At 36.3% G+C, this 13,817-nt stretch overlaps 1 protein-coding gene across 3 annotated transcripts in view; it reads left to right on the top strand.

Moving 5' to 3' along the window:
• The window catches only part of POU2F1 (POU class 2 homeobox 1), a 196,256-nt gene that overhangs the window by 153,880 nt on the left and 28,559 nt on the right, over positions 1 to 13,817 (top strand). For all 3 annotated transcript variants that reach the window (XM_070462735.1, XM_020889221.2, XM_020889223.2), the window contains exons 9-12: positions 4,096 to 4,269; positions 10,426 to 10,567; positions 12,335 to 12,480; positions 12,946 to 13,125. In XM_070462735.1, coding sequence (XP_070318836.1) covers positions 4,096 to 4,269; positions 10,426 to 10,567; positions 12,335 to 12,480; positions 12,946 to 13,125 — 642 coding nt within the window. The remainder of the gene's footprint in view (positions 1 to 4,095; positions 4,270 to 10,425; positions 10,568 to 12,334; positions 12,481 to 12,945; positions 13,126 to 13,817) is intronic.

The raw sequence follows: 13,817 nt of genomic DNA, 5'->3' as shown, positions 1-13,817 counted from the left end.
CAAAAATGTTGCTGGAATTAATAAGTGAACTTAGAAAGTATGATACAAAGTTAATTCGTAACTTAGCAAGCAAGATACCAAGTCAATAAATAAAAATCTGTATATTAATAAAAATCATTTGGAAATTGAAATTAAGAGGAAAAATATTTGCAGTAATTAAGAATAAATTTAACAAAACATGTATAAGACCTATACATTGAAGACTACAAAATCTTGCTAAGTGAAGTTGAAGAAAACCTAAGTAAATGGAGAGATGTAATGTGTTCATGAAGACTTCGATTGGTAAAATAAGATCTCTCCAAATTGATCTATAAATTCAACACAATCCCAATTAATATCTACAGGCTTTCTTTGAAGAAATATGTATGGTGTTTCTAACATTTGTACAGAATTGGAATAGCCAAACAGTTTTGAAAAGTGAGAAAGTTAAAGGGTTACTTGTTGTCTAGAATTATTATAAAACTAGGGTAAGGAAAAAAAAAAACTATGGTAAGAAAGTGTGATAATGGCATGTGAATAGAAATAGAGCAGAAGTCCAATAGACTTGCATATCGAGAGCCAGCTGGCTATCCATAGGCAAAAGAAAAAGAAAAGAACCTCACTCCTTATCTCACACAATATTATTGTTGTTGCTCAGTCGTGTTGACTCTGGGAACCCGTGGATCGCAGCACGCCAGGCCTCCCTGCCCCTCGCCGTCTCCCGCAGTTTGCCCAAGTTCACATCCATTGAACCAGTGATGGCATCCCACCATCTCATCCTCTGTCACCCTCTTCTCCTTCACAGTCATATACAAAGATTAATTTGAAATGGATTGCAGACCTAAACTTCTAGAAAAAAACTTAAGGAAAAATCTTTGTGTCCCTGGATAAGGTAATTTCTTAAGTGGGACACAAAAAGCACTTAACCATTAAAAAAAAAAGTAATAAATTTAATTTCGTAAAAATTAAAAGCTTCTGTTGAAAGAATGAAAAGAAAAGCCACAGACTGGAAGAAAATATTCTTGAAACTTATATCTAATAAAAGACTTATATCCAGTTTATATAAAAAACTCACACAACACAATAAGACAACCTGTTTGTTTTTTTTTAAGGGGGTGTGTGCAAAGTATTTGAAGATATATTACCAAAGAAGGCACATTAAATACCCAATAAGTGTATGAAAAGATGCTCAAAATTATCAGTCATGAGGAAAATGCAAATGAAATATCACTACATACCCAGAAGAACAGGCATAATTAAAAAGACTATGATAGTACCAAGTGTTGATGAGAATATAAGCAAACCCAGCTCTTAAACATTGCCACTGGGGTTGCGGATTGATGCAGACACTTTAGGAAAGAGCTCGGCAGTCTTCCCAAGTTAAATACGCCTCATGATTCAGCAGCTGTACTCTCAGAAATGAGTGCATTTGCTCACACAAAGAGCTGTATATGAATGTTCATAGAGCTTTTATGAACAGCCTTAACATCCATCAACTGGTGAATAGATAGCATAAATTTTGACATATCTATACAATAGATTGCTACTCAGCCATAGAAACAAATGTACTTCTGATACATTCAACATCATGTATGAATTTCGAAAGCATTATACCAGGTGAAAGAAGACAGACATAAAAAACTGTATACTGCATGATTCCATTTATACGGCATTTTACAACAGACAAAGCTGTAGGGACAGAAATCAAATCACTGGTTGCCAGGGGATGGGGGCTAGGGGTGAGGATTGACAACAAAGGGCCCAGGAAACTTTTGAGGGTGATGGAAATTTTCTGCATCTTAATCGCTTATAGCAGTTTTATGACTAAATATAGTTGTCAAAACCCATCCAACTGTACACTTTTAAGTGGTGCATTTAATTGTGAATAAGCTGAATTACAAAAATGAGGTTGAAAAGAAAACCTATAGCAGCAATTCCTTTCTGACCTGTGAGCTTTGTAAACAGTAGCAGGGCTGATAACGTCATCCTGACCCCTGCTCACTGAATTTTACTCTACTATTTCTAGATCTGGCCCAGTCCAGCCTGAGGTTTCTGGAGTTGGGGTAACTTATCTGTAACCACTCCACCAAAAGGTACCCAAGCTATTTTTAGTCCTTTATTATTTGAGAATGGGGCTACTTCAAGCCTGGAAATAAAGCAATTGTCTGACAGTTGAGACACATCTCTAACCATCAACCAGTTTCAGTGGGAAGTTATAACCACATAGGACTCTAACTTGGTTGGTCAAGTTTTGGGCTCCTCCAGGTGTTCAGGTTAAAATTTTCCCAGTGTCAGCACCCCAGAAAGATTAATTTTGTTGTCTTCATTGAAGAGGGATGGTAGGGAGGAGCTTATCCGAAGTGTAGGCATGTGTAATTCCTAATAGGTAGTTTTCAGGGGCGGTTAGTTCAGTTGGAGAGAGCATATTACTAATGAGGTAAAATTTATGGGTATATGACACATTAAAATCATAAGAAAAAAAGCTCATAACCAGAGACTTCAGCTGTAATCCCGTCCTGTCATCTCTCACCTGGGCTTCTGTTCACAGGAAGGCTTAACTGAGCAGTTATGATGCGGTCAGGGCAGCTCCTCTCACTACTGATGCCTCAGAAGGGAGGCTTCTGCTCAGAGCCTGTGAGTCAAACAAGACAGATTACACCCTGATGTCCCCAAATAAACTTTAGATGGATTTAAATAATTAACCATTGTTAAAGACATGGAAGAAACAGGATATTAAAAGGAACTTTATCCAAGCTAGAAATAAGTCAAAGCTTTCTCAGATTTGAAGCAACAGTAGATATTAGGAAGAAAAAATAGTTCACCCAAATGATAATTCATAACTTACATACACTGAAAAATAAAAGGAGAAAAGCAGAATGAGAAAATTATTAATACAACAGACAAAGGCTTAATCAATAACATTTGATGAGCTCTTTGAGAATAAGGATACCATTAATATATAAATGGGTTATGGATGTGAAGTTAATTCACATGAAAGGAAGTACAGGTAATAATTAACCCATGGGAAAATTTTGGCTTTAAGTAATAAGAAATATGAATTAAGGCATTAGCAAAGTACAATTTATTCCTGAATTAGTAAAACATTTTTTAAAACTGCTAACACCAATCATGTGGAGAACATTGTATACTGAGAACCAGCATTATGATGCATACCAAAAGCCATGAAATTGTGTATGGTATGCTCTTTATCCAGTTACAGATAATCCTTTGTGAATTTATCTCAAAGAACTAATTAGAAAGGTGGAAAAAATGACTGTATGCACAGTGTTTCATTGTGGTATCATCTATGTTAGTAAAAACAAGTGAAAAATGTCTAACGATAAAGAAATGGTTAAATAAATTATTTTGATAATATTACCTTTCAGCCCACCTTTGACAATTAGGATGAATGAAACACTATAGTAGAAAAAATTGAAACCTAATATTAAGGGAGAAAAGCAGAGTATAAAATTTTGTTACTATAATTACAGTTAAGGTTAACAAATGTTATCGGTAGATGTGAGGGAGAAAGAAAACGTATAGAGGTTATGGATAAATTTAACAGTGTAAAAATGAAGCTGTATGGAAGAAAACTTGAACAAATAGTCAGAAATGAAGCTATTAAGTTATTTAAACTATAGGTGATTTGTTTTTCCCCCTTAAAATAGTTTTTAATAATCCTGTTTTTTATAATATTCTATTTCAAGTAGGAGATAGGATAGTGATAAGACAGGGATGGTTCCTGCTGTTTTGAAACTTATAGTTTAAGTGGCATATTTGTGATACAGGTTCTTAAAAGTGAAGACTGATTTATTAAATGACATGAGATGCATGTATTCAGACCATTTGAAAACTCAAGGATAATGGATTTCATTTGTGTATATTCGAGTCTTTTCCACAGATGTACGAGTTTAACCTCAACTGTAATTGTAGTGTATATAACATTGCACTCTGCTTTTCTCACTGGGTGTTAGGTTGTACCTGCCGCAGTGTTTATGGTCTTCATAGTTCTTGAATATAGCTATTCCTGTAAATTGTTTACTTGCAGCATTCCAGATATAAACTTAAATTTCTTAGTGTATGTTTGTTCTTATCCTTCTGTTCCTTTTCTAACAGCCAGCAACCCCAACACGCACAATAGCAGCAACCCCAATTCAGACGCTTCCACAGAGCCAGGCAACACCAAAGCGGATTGACACTCCCAGCTTGGAGGAGCCCAGCGACCTTGAGGAGCTTGAGCAGTTTGCCAAGACCTTCAAACAAAGACGAATCAAACTTGGATTCACTCAGGTAGGACGAACCTACCTTTAACAGGCTTCCTTCCTTGGCCAGGTTCAAATACTTGCATTCCATGTCCAAAAAGACTTCTAAGGAGCAGTATATTCCTCAGGTTTGTTTTTAATTTTGGACTGTAACTTTTTCTTAGCCATTTCCTGCATTTATAAGTTTAGACTTTCATTATTTTTATTCATGTATAAATATATAATTTACTGTTACATTAAGCTGTGTCGTTTGAAAAACATTTGGTTCTAGCCCTTCGTGTTATATATAAGTAAGAATGAGAGAAATAAAGATTACTTTATTCCTGTTATAGTAGCTGAAAGGGGAAATATTTGAAAGACTTGTTTAAAATAGTTTGTGGGGAAAAGAAAGCGTAATGGAAACACATACACACACAGACACAGAGTAATACCAAACTGAGGCTGATTAACTAAATAGGAATCTGTTGAAGATGAAAACTCCAAATTAATCAAAATCCAAATTAAATTTTAAAATATCACCCAACAGAGGGTTTTTTAAGTGGATTGAATTTAATGGTTTAAACAGGCCTCTAGGTATATAGCTTGTTGTTCTAACCATCCTGCTGACTTACTCTTTGATTAATGTGTCACAAATAAAGCAGGAAAAGAATTAAACTGAATGACATTTATGTAAAATGACGCAAGATCATTCACAGTTCAGTCACTCAGTTGTGTCCGAGTCTTTGCAACCCTGTGAATCGCAGCACACAGGCTTCCCCGTCCACCAACTCCCACAGTCCACTCAAACCCATATCCATTGAGTCGGTATTGCCATCCAGCCATCTCATCTTGTCATCCCCTTCTCCTCCTGCCCAGCATCAGGGTCTTTTCCAATGAGTCAACTCTTCCCATCAGGTGGCCAAAGTATTGGAGTTTCAGCTTCAACATCAGTCCTTCCAACGAACACCCAGGACTGATCTCCTTTAGGATGGACTGGTTGAATCTCCTTGCAGTCCAAGGGACTCTCAAGAGTTTTCTCCAACACCACAGTTCAAAAGCATCAATTCTTTGGCCTTTTTTATAGTCCAACTCTCACATCCATACATGACCACTAGAAAAACCATAGCCTTGATGAGATGGACCTTTGTTGACAAAATGTCTCAGCTTTTTAATATGCTATCTAGGTTGGTCATAACTTTCCTTCCAAGGAGTAAGCATCTTTTAATTTCATGGCTGCAGTCACCATCTGCAATGATTTTGGAGCCCAAAAAAATAAAGTCAGCCACTGTTTTCCCATCTATTTGCCATGAAGTGATGGGACCGGATGCCATGATCTTAGTTTTCTGAATGTTCAGCTTTAAGCCAACTTTTTCACTCTCCTCTTTCACTTTCATCAAGAGGCTCTTTAGTTCTTCACTTTCTGCCATAAGGGTGGTGTCATCTGCATATCTGAGGTTATTGATATTTCTCCTGACAATCTTGATTCCAGCTTGTGCTTCCTCCAGCCCAGAGTTTCTCATGATGTACTCTGTTAAATAAGCAGGGTTACAACATACAGCCTTGACATACTCCTTTCCCTGTTTGGAACCAGTCTGTTGTTCCATGTCCAGTTCTAACTGTTGCTTCCTGACCTGCATACAGATTTCTCAAGAGGCAGGTCAGGTGGTCTGGTATTCCCATCTCTTTCAGAATTTTCCACAGTTTTCCACAGTTTATTGTTGATCCACACAGTCAAAGGCTTTGGCATAGTCAATAAAGCAGAAATAGATGTTTTCCTGGAACTCTCTTGCTTTTTCAATGATCCAGCAGATGTTGGCAATTTGATCTCTGGTTCCTCTGCCTTTTCTAAATCCAGCTTGAACATCTGGAAGTTCATGGTTCACGTATTGCTGAAGCCTGGCTTGGAGAATTTTAAGCATTACTTTACTAGCGTGTGAGATGAGTGCAATTGTGCAATAGTTTGAACACTCTTTGGCATTGCCTTTCTTTGGAATTGGAATGAAAATGGACCTTTTCCAGTCCTGTGGCCACTGCTGAGTTTTCCAAATTTGAGGCATATTGAGTATAGCACTTTCACAGCATCATCTTTCAGGATTTGAAATAGCTCAACTAGAATTCCATCACCTCCACTAGCTTTGTTCACAGTGATGCTTCCTAAGGCCCACTTGACTTCACATCCCAGGATGTCTGGCTGTAGGTGAGTGATCACACCATCATGATTATTTGGGTCGTGAAGATCTTTTTTGTACAGTTCTTCTGTGTATTTTTGCTACCTCTTCTTAATATCTTCTGCTTCTGATAGGGCCATACCATTTCTGTCCTTTATGGAGCCCATCTTTGCATGAAATGTTCCCTTGGTATCTCTGATTTTCTTGAAGAGATCCCTAGTCTTTCCCATTCTATTGTTGTCCTCTATTTCTTTACATTGATCACTGAGAAAGGCTTGTCTCTCCTTGCTGTCCTTTAGAACTCTGCATTCAAATGGGTATATCTTTCCTTTTCTCCTTTGCATTTTGCTTCCCTTCTTTTCACAGCTATTTGTAAGGCCTCATCAGGCAACCATTTTTCTTTTTTGCATTTCTTTTTCTTGGGGGGGATGGTCTTGATCCCGGTCTCCTGTACATTGTCACAAACCTCCGTCCATAGTTCATCAAGCACTCTATCAGATCTAGTCCCTTAAATCTATTTCTCACTTCCAGTGTGTAGTCAAAAGGGGTTTGATTTAGGTCATACCTGAATGGTCTAGTGGTTTTCCCCACTTTCTTCAATTTAAGTCTGAATTTGGCAATAAGGAGTTCATGATCTGAGCTACAGTCAGCTCCCGGTCTTGTTTTTGCTGACTGCATAGAGCTTCTTCATCTTTGGCTGCAAAGAATATAATCAGTCTGATTTCAGTGTTGACCATCTGGTGATGTCCATGTGTAGAGTCTTCAGTTGTGTTGTTGGAATGCAAAAGTAGGAAGTCAAGAAACATGTGGAGTGACAGGCAGATTTAACCTTGGAGTACAGAATGAAGCAGAGCAAAGGCCAATAGAGTTCTGCCAAGAGAACGCACTGGTCATAGCTAGATCATTAGGTGAAATAAAATTACTGAAGTATAGATTAGATTGGGTGTTTCAATAAAATCAGGAAAAGCCTGATGGTTTTTTCCCCAGAGAATATAATTACTGTTTGAAATTTAAGCCAGCATTAAAATATTATCCAAATTAGTTTATGTTGAAAGTGTAGCAACATACCACCTACTCTGGTAGATAAACATCAAGGGTGATACCGTTTTGCTCCTTATATTTCTTTGGTGATTTATTTTTGCTCAAAGAAACATTATATATTGAGAACATAAAGTGTTTTTTAATAGATATAATAATTTTAGAGAAAATGCATATTTGTGAAGAGTCTCAGTTATGAAGAAACAAATTGTAATTCACAGCTATTTTAGTACTTTTGAACTATCTAAACCATCTGACTGGCTTTTAAAAAAGAAAGCTAAGATAATATAGAACTAGGTTGATAGAAATAAACTAATAAGCTTAAATAAGTATAAGGTTGGCATGTTTAACAGTGCTTCAGCTCTTAAGCTATCAGTATAGCTTACTGTTCGTTTCCTAGGAGATTGTTGCCCAAGTGATGTGGCAAGGCTGTTAAGGCTTTTAAAAACCTTTAACTTTTATACCAAATGGTGGTTTGCCTTTCTGCAGCTTTTGACCCAACACACTGCCAGGGTTGTCTCTCTCTTTCTCTCCTTTTTTTAGTATTTGTGTATTTGGCTGTGTGGGGTCTTCATTGTGGCACACAGGTCCATCGCCTCGTGCAGGACCTCTCACAGTGGCCTGCGGGCTCTCACCGTATTGCACGGGCTTCATCACTCCGCAGCATGTGCGAGCTCGTGGCCCACGTCTCCTGGATTGCAAGGCGGATTCGTAACCGCTGCACTAGCAGGAAAGTCCCTCTCTTTTTGATAAAGGAGCTTCCCTGTGATCTGGTGTTCTGCTTTTGGTTTTATCCTATTCTTTGGCACAACTCTTCCTTATTTTTCAAAATGACTTTGACTTAGCAGTGGCAACATTTCACAAACCTTGACTGTGTGGATTAAGGCACACATTAGTGATGCAGAATGGGAAGATCAACATGTTTTATGTCAGATACCTCAATTGTAGTTTTTTAAAACATTGCTTTGTATCCAGTTTATACACATTCACTCAGAGGGTAAGTTAGACTTTTGAGTTATTAGTTGAAACAAACAAATTACTGTTCTCTGAGTAAATATACATGTATTAGGTGTTTTAAACAGTATTTTCTAACTACATAATTTGTTTTTAAAGGACTGCTGTAGATGTTATTACATAATTAGGAGGCATGCCATATTCTAACACCATCCCTCACATGTGATACATTCATTATTTCCTAATCTCAATCTTCATTCCTTTTTTTCTCTGCTTTAAAAAAAAAAAGTAATATTATTTAGTTCAGATTATGTATGAATTAACTGTTCAAACATTTACTCTGTGAGGGAGAACCCAAGGTGGTTGTGTATTACAAAAGCACTAAACCAAGCTTATATCAAATTAGTGAAAATTAGTACATTAACTGAGGCATCTGTTGCTTTTTAGTCAATGAAATTATTTAAATGTGATGGTCTGCTTCTGTTCCGCTTCTATGAGATAGTATATTCGCAGCTGTCAAAAAAACCTTGTATGATTTTATATCTGTGCTGTCCAGTAGGATAACCACTGTCCACATGTGCCTATTGAGTACTTGAAAGGTGGCTAGTGGTGCTAAGGAACTAAAATTTTAATTTATCTGCTGCTTTGAATTAATTTAAGTTATACATGCAGCTGGTATCTATTCTATGGGAAAGATTAGAATATAGATCAGTTGGAGTTCAGGTATTCTCAAAGTCTCATTTTATCTTTATCCAACATTTCTCTTCTGTTAAGCTTTTTGTTACAATTTGCTCACCAGTGAGAAAATGGAGTTTAAAAAGAAATATTCTTTCTTTTCACTGACTAACCCTTTATGTAAGTGCTAATAGACAATGTTCTATCCAAAAGGTATTTTGTAGGGGGAGATAAATCAAGGGAGTTAGATATTCCTAATTCAAAACGAGTGTTGCCAAGATAGTTGGGAGTTGGCTGTCTTAGTAGAATTAGCTATGTAGTATTTTGGACCAGAAGTGTTGCCTTTCTGTCTTGTCACTAAACTGTTTGAAATGAGAGTGTGAATTATTTCTGTTTTTTAACTGGTGGCTCAGACAGTAAAGAATCCGCCTGTGATGCTGGAGACCCAAGTTCGATCCCTGTGTCAGAAAGATCCCATGAGAAGGGAATGGCTAACCCACTCCAGTATTCTTGCCTGGAGAATCCATGGACAGAGGCTACAGTCCATGGGATCACAAAGAGTCAGACACAATTGAGCAACTAACACTTTGTATTACCTATATATATACAATAAGAGAGGTTTCAGCTGGAGGAAAAGCCCTCCATACATTTCAAAGGCTTATAGAGAAAGATATTTTTTGCAGTATATTCAAGGGATCATTGTTCTATTGCTATAAGGTTACCAAGTTTCCAGTGCCCATAAAGGTTTTGACTAAATGGGTCAAAACTCTCTACTGTGAATTTCTATAATGGGTATAGAAGTAGTCTTTTTAGAATACCTGGTTTTTGTAACAAACTTTGAAATCCAAACTAAGAGCACAAAGGAGACTTTTTCACAGCTCCCAGAAACAAAAAATTAAAGAACGAAGCATGGTTTCTAAGATTTAAGTGATTTATGTGAAGTTGGACTAGTTCAGAAATATCCAAGGTTATCCAGATAGTTATATCTATTAACCCTGTAGGTGATACAGGTTAGCTGATTTTTAAAGATCACTTAGATCACTTTGGTTGCATCAATTACTTGGTAGAATATCAGCACTACCTTTTGAGAGTTAGCAGAAATACTTGATATTTCAATTATTAAGAAAAGATTCAATATGGAAAGAATATGGGACAGTTTTGAATGTTGTCACCATTGAGGCCTAATTAACAAGAACCTTCACTGGAATACTGTGCTCAGCTTAGGGATGGATGTTTGTGAAACCCAGTAAATGGAATGATTGTTGATTCTTTGTCTAGAACAGTTACTGGAGCAGCACCCTCGAGTAAAGACCATAAGCATTACATGAATATTCTCTCTCTCTCTTTTCTTATTCTGTATTATTGTGCAGGGTGATGTTGGGCTTGCTATGGGTAAACTGTATGGAAATGACTTCAGCCAAACTACCATCTCTCGTTTCGAAGCCTTGAACCTCAGCTTTAAGAACATGTGCAAATTAAAGCCACTTTTGGAGAAGTGGCTAAATGATGCAGGTGGGTGAATATATAAAAAAATATATATATTTCCTTCTTGTTCATTGAAATTTTACAGGAGGGATTGTTGTATAAATGGGGATTATATTTCTTTTTACATTATTGATACTACAGAATCTTGAAGCTCACTAATCTTGGGAGGGTCAACATAAATTATGACTGCATAAATTAGAGATCTAATTCATTTAAATAGTCTAGTAATTGCAAGGTTACATAATCAGCAATAGTTTTTAGCTTTGGAGCATTTCTTGTATTTGAGCCCAGAATGAGAGACAGTTGAAGGAAGGTGAAGAGGATAAGAAGGCCTATGCATTTAAATAAACTTGAAAGATAAGTTTATTGTTTCTTCCTCCATGGATTTTTATAAATTTGTTCCTGATAGTACTTCTGCTCTGTTATTAAAAGTGAGCACACACACTGGTATGTATATACAATGGACTGTTACTCAACCATAAAAAAGAATGAAATATTACCATTTGCAACAACATGGATGGACCTAGAGAATATTATATTTAGTAAATGAGTCAAAGACAACTACTATATAATACCACTTATATGTGGAATCCAAAAAATAACACAAATGAATCTGTATTCATATAGAAACAGAATCACAGACATAGAAAAAAAACTTATAGTTACCAAAAATGGGAGAGGGAGGGAGGGACGCATTAGGAGTATGAGTTTAATAAATACAAAAAATACGAATTACTACTATACATAAAATAGATAAGCAACAAAGAGCTGCTGTATTGTACAGAGAATTATATTCAACATCTTGTAATACTCTATAGTGAAATACAATCTGAAAAAATGTATGTATAACTGAATCACTTTGCTATATACCTGAAACCAACATAACATTGTAAATCAATTATACTTTGATTTTTAAAAAATGACCACCTTTTTATACATTAAAAAAATTGAGCTATTAGTTTTAACTTACATGCTTCGTGCTGCATTTTCCCTTTGGAAATTTTGAATTTTGAGTCACAGAATCATAGACCGTGAGAGCTGTAAGGAATCATAGAGATTCCCTAGACTGTGGTTCTCATTGTAGATGTGAACAAAATTCAGGTGTTTGGCAAAGACAAACCTGTAACTCTCAGCTTTAAACAGTCTGATTTCATTGTTCTACATACGGCCTCGGCATCTGTAATCTTACTGAGTTCCACAGGTGAGAACTGCTGGTCTGTTCCCTTCGTAGAACATAGAGTGGAAAGAAACTCAGAGATGTCTCTGACATGCTCAGGGTCATTAAACTATTAAATGACTGAATCTTGTTTAAATTTTAAATGGTTTAAAAGTGTTTCATTGTTTGGTTTGAGGGAAAGGAGAAGGAATACCAGTGAAATAAAATGAGAGGTCATTTGCAAGATAAACATTTAACAGTAATTTCCAAGTTTTCTTGCTTTCATCCTTAGAGTTAATAAATAAAAGAGCAAGCAAAACCAAAACAGAAGAGCAGAGCTGTCTCATAAAAGCAGAAGAGGTAGGGCTTAGAGTATAGAGAGGAGTAGTAGACTGCTTTGTCAGAAACAAATCGAAGAATAGCAGTGACAATATAATGAACCATCCTGAGACAGAGAATGCCAATAAGAGCAGTGGAAAGATCCATGGTAGTAAGCATATTTTAATACAAGTTACAATAACCTTTCATACTTGCTTTCAGCCTAAAATATTTTGATTGGTTGTTGTTGTTAATATGTATATTATGTGCATGAATCATGCTCAGCTAATTTGATTTACGTGTTTTCTTCTTTCTTACAGAGAACCTCTCATCTGATTCAGCTCTCTCCAGCCCAAGTGCCCTGAATTCTCCAGGGATGGGAATTGAGGGCTTGAACCGTAGGAGGAAGAAACGCACCAGCATAGAGACCAACATTCGTGTGGCCTTAGAGAAGAGTTTCTTGGAGGTTAGTGAGGTTTTTACTTTTCATGTACACGGGATTATCTGTGTAATACTAATGTTGTGTACAGGGAAAACACAGGTGGTTTGGTTTGGCTAAATTCTAGTGTTTGGAACCAGAACTCTTCCTTCCTCACATTGTCCAAATGAGATTATGTGTATGAAGCACTGGAAAAATTCTTAAATTCTCACTAATAAATAAAGCATTAATTTCATTCATGATTAATTACCCTTACAAATATACATATATATATATTCAAGAATAATATTCTAAGTTAATATGACTGCATTTAATAAATGTATGTTTATTAGAATATAGAAGTTTTTTGTTAGAAGTGGAGTGATATGACCCTGTATAGCCCAACTTCATTCTCTTGTTTCTCCTCCTGTTTGCTTATTCATTTAATGACATGGTTATGCCTGTAGTTCAGAAAGTTTTTCCAACAGATGATTTTATTATTTTCCCCTTCAGAATCAAAAGCCTACCTCGGAAGAAATCACCATGATTGCTGATCAACTTAACATGGAAAAGGAGGTAATACGTGTTTGGTTTTGTAACCGCCGCCAGAAGGAAAAAAGAATCAACCCACCTAGCAGTGGTGGGACCAGCAGCTCACCTATCAAAGCAGTTTTCCCCAGCCCAGCCTCACTGGTAAGGATGGGATGCAAGGGCGCATGCTCAAGGGCCAATGTTTACATTATGAATGACCTATCAAATGAATTTATATCATTATAGGAATCTATTATATATATTCATGTTGAATAAAGGTATATAAATTTATATTTTAAATGTTACCAAAGTAATGAAATCTCTTGTCATTAACCCAAGAACTTAACTGATCCTTCTTTTTTAAACAGTTTTAATCCTTTCCTGTTTCATTGCAGTTCCATTATTCTCTTCTCTGCTATAGTTTATTAGGTTACTCTATAAGTGAGAGTCAGTTTGCAGCTAATTTCAATTATGTAAAAAATAGTTTCCCTTTATTCTTTTTGGGTTCTAAAGGCTCAATTTGTTAAACTTTTACTTACATGGTTAGGTGACAGTGAATTCCCAGATAACCTTTCACTCTTGAGTTTGTATTGATGTGGGCCTTTCGTTTGTACCTTACTGAGTAACCTCTCTGTTAGCGTTAAAATGGTACTCCTAGACTGGAGGGACGTGTAGTCGTCATGTGACTCGCTTGATCTTTAGGATAATTGCGGATGTGATGCCATGTTTCCACCCAGGATTCCAAGATGGGGGTATTGTTGAGTTTGCGTTTATGATACTGTCTTGTTAATTTATTTCTAATTTAATATTACTCCATGCCAAGGAGACTTTTCAAACTAAAGTCATCGTTAATA

Source organism: Odocoileus virginianus, unplaced genomic scaffold (genome assembly GCF_023699985.2).
Source record: "Odocoileus virginianus isolate 20LAN1187 ecotype Illinois unplaced genomic scaffold, Ovbor_1.2 Unplaced_Scaffold_12, whole genome shotgun sequence".
Lineage (NCBI taxonomy): Eukaryota > Metazoa > Chordata > Mammalia > Artiodactyla > Cervidae > Odocoileus > Odocoileus virginianus.
Note: the sequence above shows the minus strand (reverse complement) of the source record. Positions and strands in the feature narration are given on the sequence as shown.